At 38.3% G+C, this 23,730-nt stretch overlaps 1 protein-coding gene across 1 annotated transcript in view; it reads left to right on the forward strand.

Moving 5' to 3' along the window:
• Positions 1 to 15,665: 15,665 nt before the first annotated feature.
• LOC121092605 (collagen alpha-1(XXVIII) chain-like) overlaps positions 15,666 to 23,730 on the forward strand; it is a 35,039-nt gene continuing 26,974 nt past the window's right edge. The window contains exons 1-8 of the mRNA XM_040603854.1: positions 15,666 to 15,825; positions 16,633 to 17,201; positions 18,863 to 18,883; positions 20,351 to 20,410; positions 21,543 to 21,596; positions 21,896 to 21,940; positions 22,786 to 22,812; positions 23,101 to 23,145. Of these exons, the coding sequence (XP_040459788.1) occupies positions 15,666 to 15,825; positions 16,633 to 17,201; positions 18,863 to 18,883; positions 20,351 to 20,410; positions 21,543 to 21,596; positions 21,896 to 21,940; positions 22,786 to 22,812; positions 23,101 to 23,145 (981 nt within the window). The remainder of the gene's footprint in view (positions 15,826 to 16,632; positions 17,202 to 18,862; positions 18,884 to 20,350; positions 20,411 to 21,542; positions 21,597 to 21,895; positions 21,941 to 22,785; positions 22,813 to 23,100; positions 23,146 to 23,730) is intronic.

Here is a 23,730-nt window from a genome sequence, read left to right on the forward strand (position 1 = left end):
GGGAGAGGAGTAAGGAAGAAGAAAAAAAAAGTGGGTGCATCTTCCACTGTCTCCACCACAGTCCATTCTCCCAGATGTGCTCAATCTGAACATACTATATAGCACAGAGACTCTCACGCCAGATTCCCAAACAGAAGCTTTGCCCTTGATTTAAACATCTACAGAAATACTGCATTTGGTATTTTTGATACATTGCTGGCACACTTGCTGAAGCAAAAAATCAGTTGGCAATAGGCTGCATTGAACCTTCTATACAAAATAGTTCAGTATTCTTAGGGATTTCATCACACACTTGCTCTTGTAGTATCTATGTAACTCATTGCTCAGTTTAGAATCTAGTCACAAAAGGGAGAGGCCAAAAATAAATGCAAATCACTATAAACAATTCAAAAATACACTAAATATTGGTTTGGTAGTTTTACCCTACAAGATAATAAAATATTCCCTTTCAGTTTTAACGTCATTTTGATCTTTATGTCTGTATTCTCCTATCTGCCAAACAAAGCAGAGATCTTTGCTACTGTCACTTGTTTCCTTCCTCTCCTTGGCGAGGAGAAGTTTTGTGGTTAATTCACAAACAGAGGTAAAGTTTTATGGGCAACAGTCGTATTTACATTTTCAGACTATTGAAGTTTGTAACTCTTAATAGCTTGCTGAATTCAGGTTTGGTTTATTTAAACTACCTGGCAGAATCCTCTCAGATTTTGGTTTGTGTTTCTTTTAGTATTTGGTTTACACAATTTTCCAGCAAGAATGAATGACAAAAAGAAGTCAACAGGATCTTTTCTATCAACTCAATTGCAACATCAAAAAAGAGGTGTTTCACATCCACATTTGCAGAAACATGCCCTAATTTCCTTGAATTTAAATCTATGTTGTGACATGCTAGAACCTGACTCAAATTCTGCAGCTAGTCTTTTCTCAGCAAATACCTTCAGGTGAAAAAGTGGGAGATGGTTGGAAGAAAGCCTGGTTCTTTTAATCTTATCTAAGCACTCCTGAAAGGAGTTACAGCTGAAGATAAGGGATGTTATGTCACGTGCCTTTTCTGCCTTAGAGTTCTTATCATGTATAGGGAATAACCCCATTTCTACAACACCAATTTTAAGCTACTGCAATTCCAGCATCTTTACAAGAGATGTTCCTGATAAGCACAAATATGAAGAGAACCAGGCATAGTCATAACATTTAACTGTGACAGTAAAATTAGGGCTACCATCTACTGCCACTGCAACACCAAGTTAAAAAAAAAAAAATAAAAGCCATGCTTGGCCTTTGAAGTGATCTTTACTTTGGCTGCTCCTGGCTAAAAGGTTTACAGGGAGGAGGAGAATTTTTTCCTGATCTCTGAGGTGACATTTAACAGACCTGGGAAACAGACATCAACTGTGAGGGTCTACTCAGGAAGGCCTATGGCATGAATGACTTCTAAAAGCAAATGAAAGAGTAATGCTTTCAGTACACTTAACATCTCATTCTCTGACAAAAGATTTCTTCCTTCTTGACTTTATCTTCCTTTTGATAGGAACCATTACCCACAGGGCTGAGATGGACCAAATACCTGACACAGTAACAACTGTTGGAAAGAAACACACAAGAATCGAAGAATCTTACATAAAATCCTAGTAAACTGCAAATTCCTCCTGCTTGCATTTGGCAGAGTACCTGCCCTAACTATGCTAAACAGCATGCTTTATACTATACAATGATCAAAACCAGAAGCAACCACTTCTAGTTCAGTCAACTTCACACTTTTTATTATTTTAAAATTCTTCCACTAGAACTTTATATATTTAGACTGGGTAAGAAGTTCTACTCTAAATCAAATCCCCAAGAGGTTCTTAAGCCAAGGAGGCAAGAAGGTCTAAGATCCACTGCTTTCTACCACACTACAAGTACTGCAAGCAACAGGCACTGCAGGTACAAGTGGTTGCTGCTTTGTCTAGGTCAGGCTTTGTGAACGTGCAGAAAAAAACCCATACCGCTGTTTCCCTCAACCTTACTACTGCATCATCCACCACCATCTCCCAGTTCCCAGTTACAGTTTAGAAGCATCATCCCAGAAATTCAGCAACCTTTACAGGCATGTGGTAGTTGTCATTATATAATTAATGGAAGAGAGTTTTGAACCGTATTTTGGGCAGTTCTGTCCCACAGCGCCCCCAGCACGTCCAATCTCTACAAATCAATGTGAAGTAATTAAAGATGCTCCACAAAAAAAGCTACAATCTGTAAGGTATATATCTGCAGCTAACATGTCTACATAAAAAGTTGCTTAGTTGGAACATAAAAGGTGCAGTGAAGATGCTTCAGGATCCTGCTCACAGAAGGTACTTTGACATTCTAATTCAGCTAGTATTTGAAGTTATCACAGTTCAACATACAGTCTCAAGAATATAAGAAATCCAGCACTGAAGAGTTTCTTAATTTTAACTGTGAGGAACATTCCCTCCCAGTTATGTCAGCACTACCACCTCACTCTTGAAAAGCAAGTTCATCAGGGAAAAAGTTTCCTGAAAACATAAGCAATAAATGCAGGTAATTAAAAGAAGTGGGGGAAGGAGCAGGCTGATAGGCTAGCTTTGGATCTCAAAAAAGACAGGAAAGATGAGCTCATTTTGGAAAACTTCTGAAATTAATTTTGTTTAACTAGTACTATATCTTCATGCATTCCCTTGAATTATACTTTTCTGAAAATCTTCTTACTCTGAGACAATTCAAAACAGAATTAATTTTAACCATGAAAACATAACAGAATATTTTGAATCAGCATTTTCATTTCAGCTGAATCATTAATAGTCTGAGCCCCATTCACAAACAGAGCTTGGCAAAACTCATTTACTGCTGCCTGATGTTGCCCAAGTAATTTTTTATCTCCCTGCCTGTCAGGTGGAGATATGGACAACATAAGGAAATGTAATATAGCCTTAGACATTTACTGTACATGCAATATCCAAAGCTCAATTAAGAATACCTTTGGGAAGAGAGTGTAGACATGTTATCTTTAAAAAAACACTTTATTTTCTGCGGGTCAGAACAATTGAGGCTTTTCAAGTGGTTTTCAGAAGAGAAGGCTGAAGGTCTGTCACATGAGATTAACTCTTAAAAGGACTAGTTCTTATACAAAGGAAGCGCATGCAAAGGGCAGTAATATACGAAGCAGGCTAGGTTAACTAACAAAGCCGGCTAGGTTAACTAACAAAGCCTGTATCTCAGTCATTTTAGCAGCCAATGTTATCCATACAAAAGATCTTACTTCCCACCCCTCTTTTTTTCTACTTCAAGGACACCTCCAGTAGGCCATGCTCCATTACATGCCAGTGCTTGCTCAGCAGTTATTTATGATAGCATTCCACAGGTAAAGGAGGAGGAAAGGCCAGCTATTCCCATCTACATATTTCTGATCCATAGCTAAAGTGCAATGCCCAAACAGACCATTCAACAGAAAAACAAAACTACAAAACCACATTACATGTTTTGGTCTGGTTTTGAAGCAGTGGTTATAGTCATAGCACTGCTACTCCTACATGACAGAAAAATTTCCTGAGTTTTTTTTTTAAAAAATGTTAGTCGTAGTACTGAGATTAATAGCCTTGCTCTATCAGTCATCTCAAAATAAATCACTGCAGTCAGCAATGCCCACAAAACGTTCCTACTTGAGCCAAGACTGACACCCAGTGGCCACATCGCAAATGTTTTTACTTTTTTTTTTTCTTGTATGCCAACTATAAGAACCGAGATTCCACAGTGAGATTCTACTCCAGACCTTCAGCCTTCTCTCCTGAAAACCACTTGGAAAGCTTCAGTTGTTCTATAGCGTAAATAATAGAAAAATAAATCCGCTGAAAACTCACACTATATATAAACTTGTTTTCTTAAGAGCCTCTAACAAGGCAGATGTTTTGGGGCACTATGCACTTGCATTTAACCCATTTAGAATACCACAGGCTTTAAAAAAAGTAGAGAATCTAGTTCCACCTCTCTAATCATTACAGTTAATAGATGATAATACCAGAAGGAAAGGAAAAACATGTTTGATACTAAAGCACTGTGGTAAAGTTAATTACTTCAGAAATGGACATTTATTTTCTCTGTTTCCACACAATCCTTTTTACAAGGATTACAAACTGTAAGCATGGTATTACATGCAAGTATTAGTGATTAATTAGTTACTGATTTCACTTGATGCCATGTTAATATACAGGTTCTAGCCATTGAATTTCAGTCTAACAAGGGAAGTAATTCTTTGTGGAAGTAGAATACACAACACATGTAAAATTATCATCATACATGGAAAACACAAGTTTACTTTCTATATCTCATTTCATTCATCTCAAAAGCATCAATACCATAATAGGTAAGTCTATTTTGATTGGGGGTGTATCATTAAATCTAACTGAGCAATAGGTAAGTCATGTACTTGTTTGTGAGATATTTCAAAATAAAAAGGCTTATTTTATTCTCCCTCAAAGACACTAGCTGTTACGATTTTGTTTATGTGTGGTGCCTCAACAGGCGTAACTACATAGAGTTAACATTTCAGCTTATCCAAAGATGGTATAGTAGAGTTTTGTGATCTTAGCAGCAAGTACTTTCTTTATCATATGCCCCATCTTTGGTAAACACTTAGCAGCATGAACCTTCAATATGATTAACAAAATATGGCAGAATGATACAAATATCAGTAGGCTATCATTACAAGTGGTTATTATCTCCCTAACACTATCAGCAGTTTAGCAAACACATCCAAGCCATAAAGCAGCACTTACCAGATTAACAGAATAAGATTCTCCACTGAAAGGTGGGAGAGTATCATCGATCCAGCAAAGTCGTGTTTTAGCTGGTAAAACACAGCTTTGCTGGATTAGTGTTACTGTTTCACCAGCTAAAACACCCAAGAATCATTTCTTTCAGAGGCACTAGACTTTCCATCACAACAAGTGAAAACTTCAATATCCTGAAAAGTCTGAGACAAAAGTCTCTGCATTTTGAGTCTGAGCTACAGTTAGTCTTCCTCAGACAGTGTATCAATTTCAAGAATAGTAATAGTATCTTGAAATTGTAAGTCTATTTGGAAGAGATGATGCAAATCTTCTCTCAAAATCATTTTAGATGGAATATGAATGCTGCACGATGCCAATTATGAACTGTCAGTTGCTTGATCTGAAGTATTTCAGCTTCCCATTTGATGGTAATAGGAGAAAGTAGAAAAGGCACAAAAAGGCTACCAGGATATTTTTCTTTATAGCACAAGCCATATCAGAGTATTCTAGATTTAAAGATTAGAGTACATGTTTTGCAGTGCAGATTCCAGAAGACCTATTGCTGAAAAGATACTCAGTTCAGCAATAGCACAGGATAGTACTGTGGTAGCATCTATGCATTCAAATATCTGCAAGCGGGTCAATCAGATCACCTGCTGAAACACAAACCACTTAGAAACAAGTCATTCAGAGTACCTGTAGGTTTTATAAGAAATTTTGTCTGTTGTTCCTTAAAAGGCATAGAACACTTAGCACGCAGATTTATAAAATACTAGCTGTTACAGAAGACTGGAGTCTACAGTTTAGTGTCCATACCATCTATACCTGGTGCAAAACATTACATTCACTTTTAGTCTATGTAAACTGAGTTAGAAGCTTAATACTAATACCAGTAAAGATGTAAAGATCCTTTCTGTGTAGCAGCTATTCTTTCCTGCATCCATGTCTATAGCCAGCAGTGACTGATATGAGCCAGAAGTGGATACACCTGGAAAAGTGCAAGGACACATGACTGTGAGCTCAGTAAAATAGAAGGTTCTCTCAAATGTGTTCCTTTTTGTTCTCTCTATTCTTGCAGCAATGTACACAGCTGAAAACTTCTTACCACTGTCCCATATTCATTCAGTGAATACAGAAAAGATAACCCAAAACACCTTGAATACCTAGACTGTTTTTATTCAGTAGCCAAATTTCCTCATTTTCCATAAGCACACAAATCACTGATATTTTCAAGACACCTTGTAACTGCCCCAGTACTACTCTCTGCACAGCTCTGGAGACAGGGAACATCCTGCTGTCCTCTTTTGATATCTAACAGGGCCTTCATAGCCTGAGTTGAGGGAAGAAACACTCCTTTTAAGAGTGATGCTCCAATCATTTGCACAAAGAACGTCTGAGAAAGTATTTGGGAAAATTACTTCCAAGTTTCTTTTCCTATCTCTACATTTCAAAGGTAAAGCTGCTGAGTTTCATTATTATGTAAGGACTTGGAGTTAAGTAAATATTATTTTGACTACAGTTGACAATATGGTTCATGTGGCAATTAGAATGTCTAAAGTCATGCTAACATTCAGACTTTTTGGTATCTTGTATTTTTAATACTGAAAAAGGTATAGGTGAAACTACTTAAAGTTGTGCTTGCATATGCTATTTAACTTTCAACTTAAGTACTTGTAAAGCCATGCCATTCCATTTCAAATTTTACTTAAACTAACATTTATATATTTTTACATACAGTTAAAGAAAGAAGATATGTCAGTTCATGGTAAGGAAGAGCCTTATCAATATCTTTTCTTCTCTGGCATATGAAGGTAACAAGTCCACAACTAGCTTAATACATTTCTTTGAATTCAGGAGCTTCAGCATGCATAGCTGCAAAACTACCAATAGAAATTTAAAAATTTATTACTGAAATGAAAACATTGTTGAAATAAACCCCATCATCATTAATAGATTAGTTTCTACAGCTACCATCTGAGCCAGAAAAACAAGTGAACTTGGATTTTTGCTAGGCTAGATACAAAGAATTAAAGCAGAATGTATTTCAAATGGTAGATGCTTATAGAAAATTATTACCGTCCTTCAGTAAGCCAATTCCTACCTAAACAAACCAATAATTTTCTTCACTACAAAAAACTGTGTTAGACTAGCACTGAATGTGTTACATCACTTTTTTTAATATTGCCTCCTTCCCTCAGCTTCACACCACGGACTGTATTCTTACACTCTTGCAAGAGGCATAAGTCAACTCTGCAGTAGAAACCAAGTCTCCAGTACAAAAAGCCACTAGCCATTTTGTTCCTCACACTAATGTCTCCACTCCCGGAAAGACATTCCCCTCAGCTTAAACGTCCATCTGTCTGTCAGGCACAGGAGACCCTTACAGTAGCCGCTGAGAAAAGCCAAGCTGCTTGCCCTCAGAAGCAGAGCCGTGTGTACACAGAGCTGCTGCAGTAGCTTCAGCTGTATGTACTAGCTAAACAGCAAAAGACAATCAGACTTCGCTTTTAAAATTCTGTATGTACTAGCTAAACAGCAAAAGACAATCAGACTTCGCTTTTAAAAATTTTTGTTATTTCCTCATGGGGATTGCCGCCAATACAGCGCCAGCCGCCAGAACCCCTGAACAACCCGCGCCGCCAGTCAGCACGCGGCCGGCGGGAAAAGCCCCACAGCCGCCCGCCCCGCTGCAAACGATGTTTCCCAGCATGCACTGCTTCGGCCGCCGCCCCCCCTGCGCCTCAGGCGGCCCTCGGCCGTGCTGTCCCTGCCGGCCTCGGCACCGCGGGCCTCGCATCCCGGCCCGGCAGCTAGGTGCTGCAAGCCGAGGCCTGGGAGCGGGCACAGCTATTCGCTTCTCTTAAGAGGTCCCACGCAACGCAGCTTTTACCAAGTTTCATTTTATCCCTGTACATCTTAACCCACCTTCTATTCTGTAATGTCTCAACCACCTAATAAAGTCCTGCAACACTCAGGTACAAAATCAGGCACAGAGCTTAAAGGCACTTTATAAAGGCTAACCAGCAAGGTTCAGTGGGCTTGGTGCTCCAAATATTTAGGAATAGGCAGGATTAAACACTGCCATCTGCTGTCAATTGTACCTGTGCGATACCATTCAATAATAATTGCATTTCATTAAGAAAGCCATAATCCAGGCTCCTGCAGGTAACGCATACTCACGTGTAAAAACCTACCTGTGGAGCGTACTACAGGCACACTTAAAGGAAAGAGCTGTTCCAACACCGTACAAAATGGATGAATAGATCAGTTCCTCATAACATTGCTCCACAGAAGCAACTCTCTTAGTTACATTTTATAAATTCTCATTTATAAACAGATGTTTAAACATACTTGCCTTTTCTAAAGCCCCTAAATGAGGTGGAGTTGTGCTAGTTTATGTATGAGAGTGAAGACCTGCCCTCAGCTCCAGTATCGTAGCATTTAGGTGCAAACAAACGAGGGATTACAGGGCTGATATTTCACACAGCTCACCGAAGGGGTTGTGAAAAAATACACCCACTGGCATCCCAGTGCCTACCAGCACTCATGCCAAGCTGTAAATAGCAGCACCAGCTCTGCCAGGAGCAGTAGTGGCCAGCTGCATCCCCAGGGCAGGGGGCACAGGGGCTCCCCAGTGGGTCAGAAGCACAGGGCCCATCCCACTGCCCCCAGCAAAGGAGCTAGGCAGGCTCAGTGTATCAGGCACCCCTACAGGGACAGGACATCAGCCACAGCATATCCAGGCAAGGCTGTGAAAGAGCCACTGACCGACATCCCACAGCACACTAGGGCAAGGACCGATGGCCACAGGCTGAGCTGAAATAGAGGCCCCAGACCCATGGCCAAGGGTGTGTGTGTGGGGGGGTATCAGGTGAAGCTGGCCAAGCCCATTAAGGCTTACTATTCCACTAAGGGCTCTGAGAGCTAGTTTACTAGCACAATTACTTCTATGAGCTCAGAGTCCAATGCATACTTTTACAAACACTTTAAAAAAATCTGTGGATCAAAAGATGCAAATTCCCGTATTTAGCAAGTTTAGAGTCATACTGACAACAACAGTTGTAAGATAAATGTTTGTATTTTTACAACACTATAAATAATCCCCTCTCTGAAAGATGAAATCTATCCCTAATATTAAAAGGATTACAACTTTAGAACGGGAACTTGACTTTTTCTACCAAATCTCTATCATTTTCATTTGCAAAATACTGTGTACTACCTACAGCAACATGCTTTAACTTGCTAAATAGATTTCCAGAAAAGTAATTCCTTTTCCAGTTTTCAGTTAATATCTTCTCTAAATGTGCTAGGTGAGATTAAAGCATCTGCTTTTTATTGCAACTCCCATCAAAATATATGAGCTTCCAATCATGAAAAATGTAATTACTGTATTTAAAAAGGAATAGTGTAAAAAAGTTTTGTACTGCTAATTGCAGCTATGCTGTTGAAAATCAGACAGGTGGAGGAGAATAGCTGTGCAAAGTATACTTTACAATAAGAAGTAACTGAGATGCAAAAGCAAGTTCAAAATAATCACTTGTCTAGGTACATTTTCATTGGCATCAATGTAGCAAATAAGATTTGGTTTAGGTTTTGTTTTAAGAGTATTTAATATCAGCAAATGTTCAGTCAAATATTTAATATGTTAAAAATGTATCTGTACTCTTTTATCTATATGTGTTAATTCCCTTGTTAAGCTGAATGTTACTAATACTTTTGAGAATAACTGTTACGCATGTATAGATGTGTTTATGTACTTAGGCAGTAAGGTGGAAAATATCTCTTAGTGAAGGAAACTAAAAATGAAAGCAGAACTATTAGAATATAAGTAGAAATAAGCAAATATTATCAAAACAACACAAAAGTTAATATATTGGTATTACGCACAGACAGATGATGAGTATTTACTTACCACCAAAATGCTAAGAGTGAGGTTTTGGCTGTATTACATAGAGATAAAATGGGAAAGTACTGAAGACAACCTTTTCCCTTCTATGCCTTGTTAGAGTTTAAGTTTTCTCGCTGCACCTCCTGAAACATGTTGCAGAACAGCAGTATTAAAAAAGGGGAAGATGGAGAGCCAGGTTCATACCATCTGCAAAAGAGAAGGCCATGTTTACCAGTTCAGTCCCAAAGAATCATTAAAATCTGTTGGAAGTTACACAAAGAGAAACTCTCTGACATCAAAGACCTTGCTTACAGCACTTTCCATGACAGTGAGTTTAGATCAAAACACAATAAAGCTGATTTGCTTTGATCAGCTCTTTCAGACTACATGCTCAAAATTTGTACCAAATAGCAAAGACAAAATCCTGACCTCACTGGAATCAGTAATTCTGCCACTACCTTTGCATACACCAAGATTTCATTATAGGTTTTTATAAGGCTGTACCATTAAGAGATTATTTTTTGTACAGAACAATCAGGTTTTGTCACAGAACATAGGTCCACATTAAAAATTTTTTTAAAGGGCAGCCACAACAGTTGGCAAATAGAAGTCAACTTGTCAAAACTTACCATACTCAGCTGACTATTCAGCCTGAATCCTGAGCTGTCAAATCCACTAGAACACATTTTGCAGTCAAAAGATAAAATGCAGGTTTCTATTTTATCCTTCTTGAGATACAATGTTTAGTGAGGTTAAGTTTTGATTTTTTAAATTCTCTTTTTCAATTACTTTGAGTATTTGAACTTTTGATCTGTTTTTCCTAAAATTCACACATGATACAACTTACAGGACTGCGAACCACATTCTTTATAACATTGCCCTTTAATATCAAGATTCAAAATATTGTAAACTGTGTGCTTTCATTATTTTATGAGTTCAAGTCAGGTAGGTTTTTGTTTCTTATGGGCACTTTGGTCATGTACTGACATGTATAGTATAATGAAATAAATATTCTTGAAATACCATTACAGCATTATGCAGTCAGGTTAAATGGTCAAGACTGTCTTGAGGACATGAAATGCTAGAAGATTGTGTGAACTGTGCATATTTTTAACAGTTCACAGCAGACAAGATATGTGCATTATGCACACTGAGGTGGCAAAAAAATGGAAACACATTTCAGAAGCATCATGTCAAGCTCTTTGGGACAAAAAAATTTACCATCATAGCAGAGGAAAATCAGAAGCATGTTCTGTCTGCTTCATGCTGCTCCTAAAAACTGGCCTCTCTGGTGGATGAGTGTTCCTTTAGCATATATAGAAATATTCAGATGGTATTTTGCGAGCTATGTTGGCTCGTGATCACTCCATCTCCAGTCCTGTTGCAGGCTTGTTGGACAGCTGAAGAAGGACTAGTCAGGGCTCTGTCACATTCTAGTGACATGATATCATGCTAGCAGAAATTAGCTAATCCAATTTAACTGAAATTAAACAAAACTTCTCAATAATGTACTGAATTTTGCTAAACAATGGATGAAGCTACCCACAGATAGAGGAAAGAGACAGACGAGGAAGACAGCACAGGGAAAGACATCTGTAAGTCAGGCTTGCTGCTGCTTCTGCCCATTGGGAAGTGATAGTGGGGGCTGCTGCTACACCCAGCAACTGGCATTTCTAAGCCTCAGTTCTTCATTCAGTGTCCCTTCAAACTGGCCTTGCAACCTCCTGTAGCTCTGAAGCTGTCACCACCTATGCGATGGTAACGGCAGTGATAAAGGAGTGTAATATCACTTTGGTTTCCCTTCTTAACAGTGCTTAAACACACTCACTTGCAGAATGACTGTATCTTTCTTCATGATATCTCTCCTCATGGTTCTAAAATTATAAGGAATTCCCTTTGAGTATAGCCTGTTTAGCTGTGGTTTTAAATTGCTTTCACATACCCCTTTATTATTTGAAAAAAATGTCAGGCCTCGTTTTTCAGACTGAAATACTGAGATCAGACAGCTGAGAACTCTTGGATTTCAAACAGTGATGGAAAAAAATCCAAAGACCTAGATATGCTGCAGTATTTGTAACCTCAGCTTCACTTGGTGCAATTGTGACATAGCCTTTATGTTCATTTCAGTCTTTGGCTTCTGCAAAGATTACCAATCTCAACACCAACTACAGTCATGTTGGAAGCATTTGTGAGCTGGGGTAGGTGCACCCAACTTAGTCTGTAGTGTCATCTCCCAGAGACATCAAAGATACTTAAATATGCTTAAATAGTAGGTGAATAAAAATGTAATTATTGTGTGCTGAAGCATCTGATGTCTAGATTCCATAAGATAAAATATGAAACATTTTTATTCCTTTACAAAAAAATATGAATTGAATTCTAGCAGTAAATTTATAAATTTAAATGACAGCATGAATATTCCTAATCATAGCTTTTAAGACACTTACTCTATTTTAAAAATACATACAGTGTAATGCCTTTCAAATGTTAAATAAGCACTTGGTAAAGTCTGTAGTAAATGAGGCAAGAAATCTTGCTGTTAATTTTTATTTTTAGAGTTATCTCAGATGCATCAATGCATGTAGAAGAATGGCTGCAGAAGCATGGCCTTAGAATCTCTGAAGATCTGCACAATCCAGGCCTGGTATTAGAATAGGCCTGTAATCAGATTTGTACTGAAGTTGCTGTGCTGAAGCTAACAAGAAAGGTAGCCTTGAGCTATTCTTGAATCCTGAGACCAAGTAATTATGTTGTGCCAACAGGCCGTGGCTGTAACAAGATACAGCTGCTGGGAAAGCAGGTGCAGGGCCAAGAAAGATAGGGACCGGTATGGGAAAATAGGGAGTAACAAACTACAAGGCTGAAGCACAGCAACACAATTAGCTACATGGATAGAATGCTTATTTTAGTCATGATAATTAGGGGTGTGAGAACCGCGCATGTTTAGAAACTACTAACCAATTATATTTCTGCTTTACGAATATGCATGTGTATCGGTTCCATATAAGTAGTGTTAGAAACTAATAAAGCTGAGCAAGATGCATAACTCATATTGAGCGTCTTCTTGACTCCGGCGAACCCTTCTTCCAACAAATGCATACATATTTTACATCGGTATAATTTAGGTTTTGATAAACTGTCACCATAAGAATAGTGCAGGTATTGAGAACAACACAACTTCAGAAGACTGCAAGTCTAGAAGTGTACTGTATGGTATGTCACATACCTGGAATTCTGGATGGAATAATACCATGTGCATCCCATGCAAACATTGGTATAAAAATGCAGAGGCCCCACTCCTTTAAAAGGAAGCTTTTAAAGCTGCACCTGGGGAAAAAAGAAGAAAAATTTGTCCTAAGGGTAAATATCATTCATTAATAAAAGGAAATATCCTGAAGCCAAGAACTTGCTACTAAACATACAAGCAGAATAGTTGACTAATTAAGAAATTATTTGCCAGCTATGTTTTAAGGTAGGAATTAGCAGGGAAAATGAAAGAATGACAATGTTTTGCTTACGGGAGGTGCACAATCCCAACCATAGTTAACATGTTTTTTCTTGCTAGAATTAGAATTTTTCTCAGTAAGATTTAGAGACTATGTGAGATTTATTATATCTATTTCAGTTAAACACCATATTATCTGTATTCCCTAAAGGGCAAAAAATTGCCTTTTCATTCCTTGCCTTAATCATAATCTAAATATATCAGCGTAAGCATGGAAAAATAAAAGCGGCTGAAGAGAAATAGACATCAATTCTTTCCAATCTTGAAAGATTATTTCTTAGCTGTAACTGTAACACAGATAGCAGTATCTGAGCTAGTTTCAGCTTAGGTAAGGATGATCAGCCATACAATACGTAGAGCTGCACTTCAGCCACCCCAGTTCTCCAATTCAGCACTAATTACTGGTGGCAAAGATGGAAAATAGAAAACAGGGTTAGAATCTGGGCAAATGGCCTCAGCATCCAGCTACATTGTGCTACCAGTCCCTCCTGCCTATTTAACTTTGAGCCAAAGTTTCACATTTCTGCACAATCCCCTCAGCATCCCTGGCTGTGACTGTCATAAATGGGCTGAGCTGCTAGGCACTTACGATGGAAAGGAGGACAGCAGTTAGCATTGAGTCCTCTTTGCATATAGGTGAAAAATGATGGGTCCACAGGAAAAAAAAAACAAAAAAGTACATATTTCTGTGGAAAAGAGCTACTTGTTTAACATGTTCACTTGTAATCCAAAAGCTTTTTGAGGCTGTTTGAAGAACTAGGTGACAAGCTGCAATTACTGGTAAAAGAGATGGTCTTCAGGATCCATAGCCACCTAGCTTAGATTCTGAAGGCGTTATACTATGTGTCAGTCCTTGTTCTCTAACTATTACAGTCTTTGAAAGGGTAGGTGTGACACACAAGCCTGGTAAAACTGTACAGCTTTCAGAGTGGTCTGCTTTTTTTGACATCCTCATGCTTGGCAATCTCACCAGCAACTGAGTAAATACGTTTCTGCTGCAGCAGTAACAGGAATCACTCATTATGAGCAGATTCATTTAAGTCTGAAATGGATCCTACAGACATGGACTGCTATGATGATATTGAAAACATGATGTCCAGTACCAAAAGTTGCCTTGCCAGAGCAGATGTATGGAAGTATGGGGGTGAAAGGTGTGTGGTAATGATGGGGGAAGAGAATGAACACAACTGGGCTGGTGTGGAGGGAAGTGTGTTGGGGTGAGAACAGTCCACTTCTGTACATGTGCAAGTATGGATGAGGATTTATGTGTGGAAATGGCTGTGGGGGTCTAACTAGGATGCATGTGCATAGCCTGGGGAGGAGTGGGTGGGTGTGAGAAGGGGGAGCCAGGATTGCTGTTCTTCCCCTTTCTCTTTGCCTCTGTCGGCTGGCCCCTCCTGACACACGACACCGATTCTCACAGGATCTTGCAGCCCAGCTTCTCTCTCCTTTCCTCACAGAGCATCCAGCACAGGGAGAGCAACGCAGCAGCCAGTGAGCCCAGGGCAGCACCCTGCATCTCTGCAGCCTTTTGCTTAGGAACATCGAGGTAAGTACCCCTTGTCCTCTCTGTGTCTCTGGGCACCAGAATACCTGCCCTAAACTAGCAGGAGGTGAGAAACCCTGAAGACATGGCTGTGTTAGGGACTTCTGTGAGATGCTCAGTCCTGCCAGGTTTGTTCTTGCCACTGAGCTGCCCTTTTGCTACATGTTGTGCCTACCTGGGGAGAGCTTGCAGGGAGATGACAATGAAACCGAAGTGGGGCAGGACTGACTTGTTAGCCCTTGAGCAGCCTGTGAGCTCCAGGTATGCCTGCGAGCTCAGGACAAACAGGTCTGGTCCCTGCAGAAGGAAAAAGTTCTATCACTAGGTAGCTGCCAAGCCTGGGCTCAGCACTCCAGGCCCGCATGTTCCCAGGTTGCACAGCAGGTACATTCATGCCTGGACAGCACCCTCAGGCCATGACCGTTCCTCTGTAGGACTGCTGAGGACAGGGAAGCTGTGACAGCAAGAAGTATGCACGACCCTCAGTTCTTAAGTAGATTGAACAGAGAAAAACTCAGGTCTGCCTCTATACCTCCTTCTCTCCATGCCAGCTCTGGAAAACGCATGTTTTAAAAAAACACCCCTATGAATTACACTTGGGATTCACACTGCATCCACATGGGTACAGCCAAGGTTAAGGTTTCTGAGAAGTGCTGTTGTACAAACACTACCAGGCAGTGAAAGAGAAGTATGTAAATTGTCTGTCTCCAGTTTGTCATGTGCTAGAATTACATGCAGTGTGCTTGAAAATTACTCCAATATGTCTCTGTTTATTATTTATTATACATTTTGGAGAAGGTCTTACCAAAAGAAAACAAAATCAGTTCATTTTTAAGGTCTATATTTTAAAATACAGCTTGCTAAGCAGCCTGTTGGGGAAAAATTGAATAACGTTTTATTATCCTTCTACTGCTGTACTTCTGTATTATTATTTGTGTTGTTTAGGAAACAGAAACCAAACAAATGATGTTCTTCAGATTCTGGTGGCTTTTGTGGATACTTGAACACCATGAGTTTTTAGCAGAAAATCTCAGGGAAGAAAAAAAATATGGATTGAGAAGACCAAATCCTAAACACATTCTGTCAAATACTGTAGAAAAATATCCCAGACCAAGTGATCAAGGTGAATATTGTCATTTTAAAATGGGTGGGGAGATGTGTGTGTGTTCCTGATTCATTTATTTGGACTCTGGACTAACCTCATATCCAACCTCTGGAGTAACCCATGGCTAACTTGCACTCTAATATAGTGCTTATAATCCGTGAGGCTTGCCACATCCTAATTTTCACATGCCTTATTTTTGCACTTTCATCTTTTTATTCCTGTCTTTTCCCTCACCTTTTGTATATCTCAGAAAACGAGATTACCTCTAGGCTTTTTTATGATTTGGCTGATAGCCTGTTACTGTCACAACAATAGTAGCCCCTATAACTGTATTTCTATAAAAGTAATGTCATCAGTAGTTCAGAAAATTAATACTCTGCAGATCCTGCTTTTGGAAACTTTAATGCCACTGGATGTAAGGGTCAGTACCAGGGACAAAATCTAGCTCTGTCAGATCACATTCCAGTGTCTTATTCGCTAAGACTCATTTTTTCTGTAGTTGACTTCCATGTTCCCAGTCCTCATCCTGGTAGGATATTCAGAAAAATCCCAGAATGAATGTATAAAACCACAACAGTCCTCATTTCATATTACATGACATCACCTCACCTTCAGTTCCTTACACCTCAGGACATCTGTTCTGGAGCAAGTTCCTCAGTCTCTACATGCTCTATCTTCATGAGAGTCTCACATTTGTGATCACAGATGTTTTGATTTCCATAATTGCATTCCCACTTTTGAAGCCTCAAATACATGTAAGGGTAAGGGTAGAATGAGATACAGTATAAAATCACTCCACTCACCTATGGTACCTATTTATTCTAGATGAAGATTGCATTCTGGAGATTGCTTTTTTACTGGACAGCTCTGAAAGTGCTAAGGACTATAATCATGAACAGCAGAAAAAATTTGTACTGGAAACAGTGGACAGAATGAAAAGTCTGCAGCTTAGTTCTGGACGTACCCTTAGCTGGAGGATGGCCTTACTTCAGTACAGCAGCACTGTTTTCATAGAGCAAACTTTCCATGACTGGAAAGGTCCTGAGGCATTCAAATCCCACATTGCTCCCATCACCTACATAGGTCATGGCACCTACACAACTTATGCTATAACTAACCTCACACAACTCTACCTGACTGAAGGGACTCCAGGTAGTGTAAAAGTAGCTGTGTTCTTCACTGATGGAGTGGACCATCCAAGAAACCCAGACATTTTTGCAGCTACAGCTGATGCTAAACACCAAGGAATTGTATTTTTCATGATGGGAATGACCAGAGTGGCTGAGGAGGTTAGCAATGCTGCCAAGCTCCGGCTCCTGGCCAGCATCCCAGCATCCAGGTTCGTTTTCAACCTCCAGGAGAAAGAAACTATGGAAAAGGTTCTCAAAGAAATGGTATGTATGCTTTCTCATAATTTGAAATAGTTGTAGGAACATATGTAAAAAATGGTCTTATTTCCAATATTTTGAAATGCTTATGCTATTGAAGAAACCTGTACTTTGTACATGTTAAAGTGGCCCACTTATTAATGAGACCACTGTGCCAAAGTACAGGTTTCCTTTCTCTCCCCACCATTTAGATCTTGCCAGCCAAAATATTTGAAGTTGGAAACTGAATTAGGGACCTGTTGCGAAGTTATTTTTATCTCTGTTTTTCCTCCTAAGGAAGGTATTTTAAATCTCCTTTATTAAAAAAAACAACCAATTTTTGACATCCTAGTGCTTTCTTCTGTAGCAAGTGGGAATGTGACATTGCTTTTTGTACCAAAAAAGAGGCAGCTCTTGCAGTAGTAAATTTGTAGACCTTAATGGAGACAGGTCAATTTAGATAAAATCTGAACGTAGCCATAGACATCCTGATATTTCAGTGGAAAACCTGATCACAACAATCAAGGGGAAATGTGTAAACTGAGCTTGAAGTTTTGCTTGGGTACTTCTTTTCTGCATGTGAATTTAATTTATGAAAACCATTCCCTGCCAAGTATGGAGAACAGAGCCATCTTCTAATCTATTAATCTGGTGATGCAAGCTGTGGATGAAGTTCTGATGTAAGCATGCATAGAGATAGAAAAAAGAAATAGCAATAACAGCCAGGAGACTTCTGCAGTGAAACAGACACCTGAATGATCTCATTCAAGTCTAGGGTATGTAGACAAGCTGGCCTTCCTGTATGCCCGTCCCTCACTTCGAACAGCCTGCCACTCTGCATTGGTTTCCCCTTATATCACCCTTCCCATCTTCTCTGGTATTTCCATTGCTTTCTGTATCACAGTAAACACCTATCAAGTGACTAAACACACTTTATTTTACCTGTTCCAAACAGGCAACCATCCTTAGGTGCCTTCTTTTGAGAACACGGCTGCTGTCTGGTTTAAATAATGGATCTGGCATAATTGTATGTTCATACATGTGAATTTCAGAGATGTGTATTGCCTTGCTGCTCATCAACACATATATGGGCTCTCAAGAGATTATATCAGTTGTGAGAAGTGGGAGGAATGCATTTTATGTGGATGTTTAAGCTGTAAAGATCTTCTAAAAATAACAGATATAATTTGATGACGATAACTTTGTGTGATCACTGTCAAAGTCAAATATTTTCTAGGGTGTTCTTACTGTTCTCATTTTGTGTGTGCCTAACAGTATGCATAGAAGAGCTTCTCAAGTGTAGAGTACGCATCACTCACTCCTACTGCTGCCATTTCCCACTTCGGAAACACCGTAGTGTCTGGGTGTGTTGTTCCCATATACCTAGTTAACTATGTTGTTTAGCTCTGTTTATCATTGTAATTTTAGCAAATTATGGCTGGACAAGGAGAGTCAGTGATTTGTGCAGTCTTACTACAATCTGTAATAAGAATTTAAATGATTTAAACTTTTTTGGAATGTGGAGATTGCTAGAATGTTTCTCAGAAATTAAAACTTAATTGTTAGTATGTTAATTGCATACTTTAATTAACTAGCTGGTGAAGCAATTTATTTTAACATCTTTCAGTGTCCTTCCTGCAGAGCTGGATTTAAGTTCCTAATGTTGTTTTGAATATCTGTCTTTACAGAAAGACCTGTCTGAGGAAGAGGTAAGGTTTTGGGGTTTTTTTCTGTACAGAACTACTGCTTATTACAGACATTTACAATTATATGGAAACATAATTCAAGAAAATTGCTAGGAAGTTGGTTAAATATTGAGTCTAATGGAACTGCCTTCAAGTAAAACATGCTTTTGTATTTGCAGGACAGAGCTTTAATTTGCTATCCTAGTATCATTTACTTTCCCTCCTTATTTTCAAAGTTGAAAAAGAACAACATGTGAGTATTCAGGTTAGCAAGAATTTGCTGATATGTCTTGGCACATCATTCAACAGACTCAGTGAGTAAGAAACATGACACAGGGCTTAATCGGGTGCAGTTATAGCCCTTAATGCTCTTCCCATGGAACAGAGTATAAAAAAGGAAAGGAACTCAAAGCTCCATCATTGCACTTTCCCAGTTTGTCCATACTGTGTCACCCAGACTGCAGGCATTAGTAGGTCTCGCTGCCATTTTGGGGGCAATTAAGTTAGCTTTCCTTTTAAAGATGTTAGTCCTGCTTAAGGTACAGTTATCTCAGGCAAAGACTGTTCTGATGAGCAGCTCAAGGAGACTGCTAAATAAGGGTCTGTAAAACTTGAAGAATTTTATTTTTCACTCATTTCCACTGGCATGTTGATTTTTCTCTGTCAAAATAAATCCTGAAGTAGTAAGACATTCAATGTTACCCTTGGAGGATGTATTGTTACTAATTGGGATATTCAGATAAGCTTTATATTTAAAACCTTCACTTTTAGACATCTCCAAGCTGAGTGGAGGTTTAATAAATAATAAAACAAACAACCCCCCCCCAATATTCCTTATTCCTTCTCCAAAAATAACCCAGTATCTGTAATAATTTTATGTTATGCAATGGTTTAAAGTTTAAAAAAGATCCTAAAACTCACATAACTACGTACCACAATGATGTCTGACGAGGACACATATTGGTAGAGATGACAGAAGAAAAAGAAAGATTAGAAACTATTATAATGGATTGCATTAATTGGATTAAAGTCTTCATCTATAACATTTTTTGTTTATAGATCACACTAGAGCTAAACTGTGATCTATCCTACGTATAGTGAAGTGGTCTTCACTAGTAGGATGAAGATGTTTTCTTACCTCACTGTCTTGGCTATCTCTACAGTGACTAGTGATTAAAACAAATTTGCAGTGATAAACACAGCATATCAATAAACCAGCCTTGTGAAAAGCTTGGAGGTAAAGCCATTATCAAGATGATTGAAATTTCAAGAGTAGGAATGATAAGGATTTTTGAGTGGAGTATAGGAGGCCACATTCCTGACAAGTACTAAACTGACAGTTAAAAGATTTCCATAAAACATGTAAATATAACTGGCTTCTGGTCATTACTGGTATACTCAGACTAGCCATACAGTAACTTAAAAGTAATGTCCATGTGTTTTCTGTCTCTTCTTTTAAAATGTGCTGATTTGGACTATTTTCATTTAAAGTGTTCCCAGGCTGCTACATGTAACTGTGAGAAGGGGGAAAGAGGTCTTCCTGGCCCAGCTGTAAGTAGCTGTCATTTCTCAAATAACTGATATACAGTATAAATCCATATTTATTTCATTGTTGGATTTTTTTAGGAAATTATTTGAACCCAAATCCTGAGACAGCAGAAGTTCAAGGTTCAATATATAGTCCTCCAAAGTTATTTTGCATGCTAATGTCATACCAGAGAGATCGGAGAATGCCATGAGATGCTCCCTCTGAAAAAAAGAACAGTGTGATGTGGTGAGGCTCTCCTTTTAGCCACAGCAGTTTAAAGGGCAGGAAGGAGCAACTCTCCTGTGTGGAACAGTAATTCATCTCTTACCATCAGACACCATCTAACTAGCCCCAAATCAAACATTAATATCTGAAAAGCTCTCTAAAAGCAAGAGAGAGATCAAGAAGCCGAATCATTAGGAATAACTGAGATAACAGACTTGTAAAGAGGGTAAAATAGACCGGACTTCTTTCAGACTAGTCTGACGACTAGAACCCCTAACCAAATCTAGGGGATTGCTTCATACAAGGTTTGGTGATCCAGACTGCAGGGTTTAAGTTTTAAAAAAAACTCTTGGAGTTGAATGCTTTGAACTAAAGCACCATAGTATGTTATAGCACTTACTTAAGGTGAAGGGACAGTGTCAAACAGCCCTAGACATCTGCCCATCCTTATCTTTTTCACCTGAACATCCTATACATACATAAACAGAAATACACACCAGTTTTATCCTGCACAGTAAATTGAAAACTTAGCCTCTTGTGTGCAGACAGCAGTTTTGTTTGGGTTGTTATTCAATGCCTTTACTTGGAGAGTACAAGTAGCTCTTAAAAGCATACAGCTCAAAGAGTTCAAAAGAAAACAAAACTTGGCACTTGGCAGGCTAGGTAGCCACAGAAACATCTGATCACCTCTTTTCTTCAGAGGAGACCTGAACAATTTCTGTTTACAACAGACGAAAAAGAAAAATGGCTGCCTATTGAGTTGGTCATGCTGCTTCCAGAAATTCAATTTCAAGGTTATAGAAAATGCAGATTTTTAAAAATGAATCTATAGGAAGCAAATACCCTAATTATATATAAAATGTGTATATATTGTAAAATAAAATTATTTGACTAATGTATATTATAAGAATTGTATTTTGTTGTTTTCAGGGTAAAAAGGGTCGCACTGGGGATGATGGAGCTCCAGGCCTGAAAGGAGCAAAGGTGATGTGATTTTTCAGATTTAGGAGAAAGGTTTGGTATTTCATTAATATGGAATGACTATCCTAATCATGCCCATGTACTTTCTACGTGTGAATTTCTTAAACTTCACCTACCCCTTTTACTGTAGTAAAGACTAAGATTCTTTACAAATTAAAATCATATCTAACGCATAAAATCATCAGAGTATAAAAAGAGGGATCTTGTATGCTTCCTGTATTACACTGAGATATCTATTCAGATAATCAGGTCAATACTATCTTCTTATGATTTCACTGATCTTGATGCTGGTTTATTCATAGGGGGAGCCAGGTCTTAATGGAATCCCAGGACGAGATGGAATAGAGGTAAAAAAAGATTTTTTTCCTTTCTTCTCCAATGAGCAGTGTTCGTTCAAGGCAAAACCACCATTTTGTTTGTTGTTTGTGTTTGTTTGTTTGTTTGTTTGTTTTTAATTATAATAGCAGATTTCATATCTGGTTTACCACCTAATGATTCATTAACACTAGAAGAACTGAAAACGTTATCATTCCTTAAAGAAAGGGAATAATTCCTTCTAAGAGTGATCTAGAAAATACTCTCTAATAATACATAGTCCCTCTTAAAAGTGTGGAAAGCTCTGGTATGATAATCTAAGAACATTACAGAAATTGACACTCCACCTGCATCTTTATGGGTTAGTTTAAACTTTTCATTTGGCAAATAAAGGATCCAGTGTGTAATAGCAATGAAAAAGCTTAATGAAATATGTATAGGAAGTAACAGCAGGGTCAGGCTCTTAGTGCTTAACTCTGAATTCATTCACATATGACTCACTCTGTATTTTCTTATTTATTCAGTACATCCTTTTTAGTTAGTGACTTTTTTCTTGCTTTCTTACTTTAGCGTGTTTCTCACTAAGATGGAAATATGAACTCTAGTTGATCTGCTTTTACATCATCAAAATCCCAGTCAAAAATGACAGTTTCATGAGATTTGTTCACACATACAACAGCATCTACCATGACCGTAGATGCAGTTTTCAGAGTCATATTGCCATGTTTATCAGAGATCACCTTTTCTACCTAATTGTTCATTATAGTCTGAAATGCTGTTTTTCTAGAGAGAGTAGAATGTGAATAGTGCCAATACTCACATTCTTACATTTGGGTTATATATCCTCACAACCTGCTTTGCTTTTTTATTTTCCCAGGGGAAATCTGGATATAAAGGAGAGAAGGTACTACTTTTAGTCAGAACTTCTGCTTACATATAGATATTTGATGTTATTATTATTTATTATGTATAGTACTATATTCCTTATAAATACTAGTAATGAACAATAACATCATTTTACCAACTGCTGCACAAGCTCTAATAGATGTGTCCCTTCCCAAATGATCTTAAGGCACAATTGCTGTAATATGTCATGAATAGAATAACATTTAGGTTTTCAATCAAAGCACCCAAAGAATAAGGATGATATGTGCAATGCACCTCATAAATATGTATTCCTGTTCTGTTCTAGGGTGAAAGAGGTGAATGTGGAATCCCAGGCATAAAAGGAGACAGAGTAAGTACCCACAAAGTTGTTATGCTTTCAGGAAACATTGTTAAAAAACAGAAAAAAACCACAGTGATACATTTAAAGCAAATATTAACTCTAAGGCTGAGGGAAATTTAACAACTCACCATTTTAAAAATGAAGTGATCAAGGATACTACTTTCAGTAACTTTCTCAGCTCCTGTATTTTCATGTGATTCCTCTCAAGGCCCAAGCCTAAGTCTGTTTATAACAATGGTAAAACTCTTTATCTGACTTTAACAGAGGCAGAAGGCTTAAAACAGTAAGCAAAGGAAATGAGAGGTGAAAATGAACTCAAGGTTTCTAATACCAGTCTTCAAGGTTTGGTGTGTAATTGCTGTGAATATTTTAAATTAAATAAAGAGTTTAATCCTGGATTACTAGTCCTTGATAATTAACTCTGTTCATTCTTACTCTGTATTCTGATTACCACAGTCCATTTAAAAAATATTCATTCAATACTTGCTGGCTGATGAGTTTCTCTTGTTTTTATTTTTATTTTAATATAAAAATATCTAAATAAGATACTGTCATGGTTTAACCCCAGCTGGCAATGAAGTACCACACAACTGC

Source organism: Falco naumanni, chromosome 8, assembly GCF_017639655.2.
Source record: "Falco naumanni isolate bFalNau1 chromosome 8, bFalNau1.pat, whole genome shotgun sequence".
Lineage (NCBI taxonomy): Eukaryota > Metazoa > Chordata > Aves > Falconiformes > Falconidae > Falco > Falco naumanni.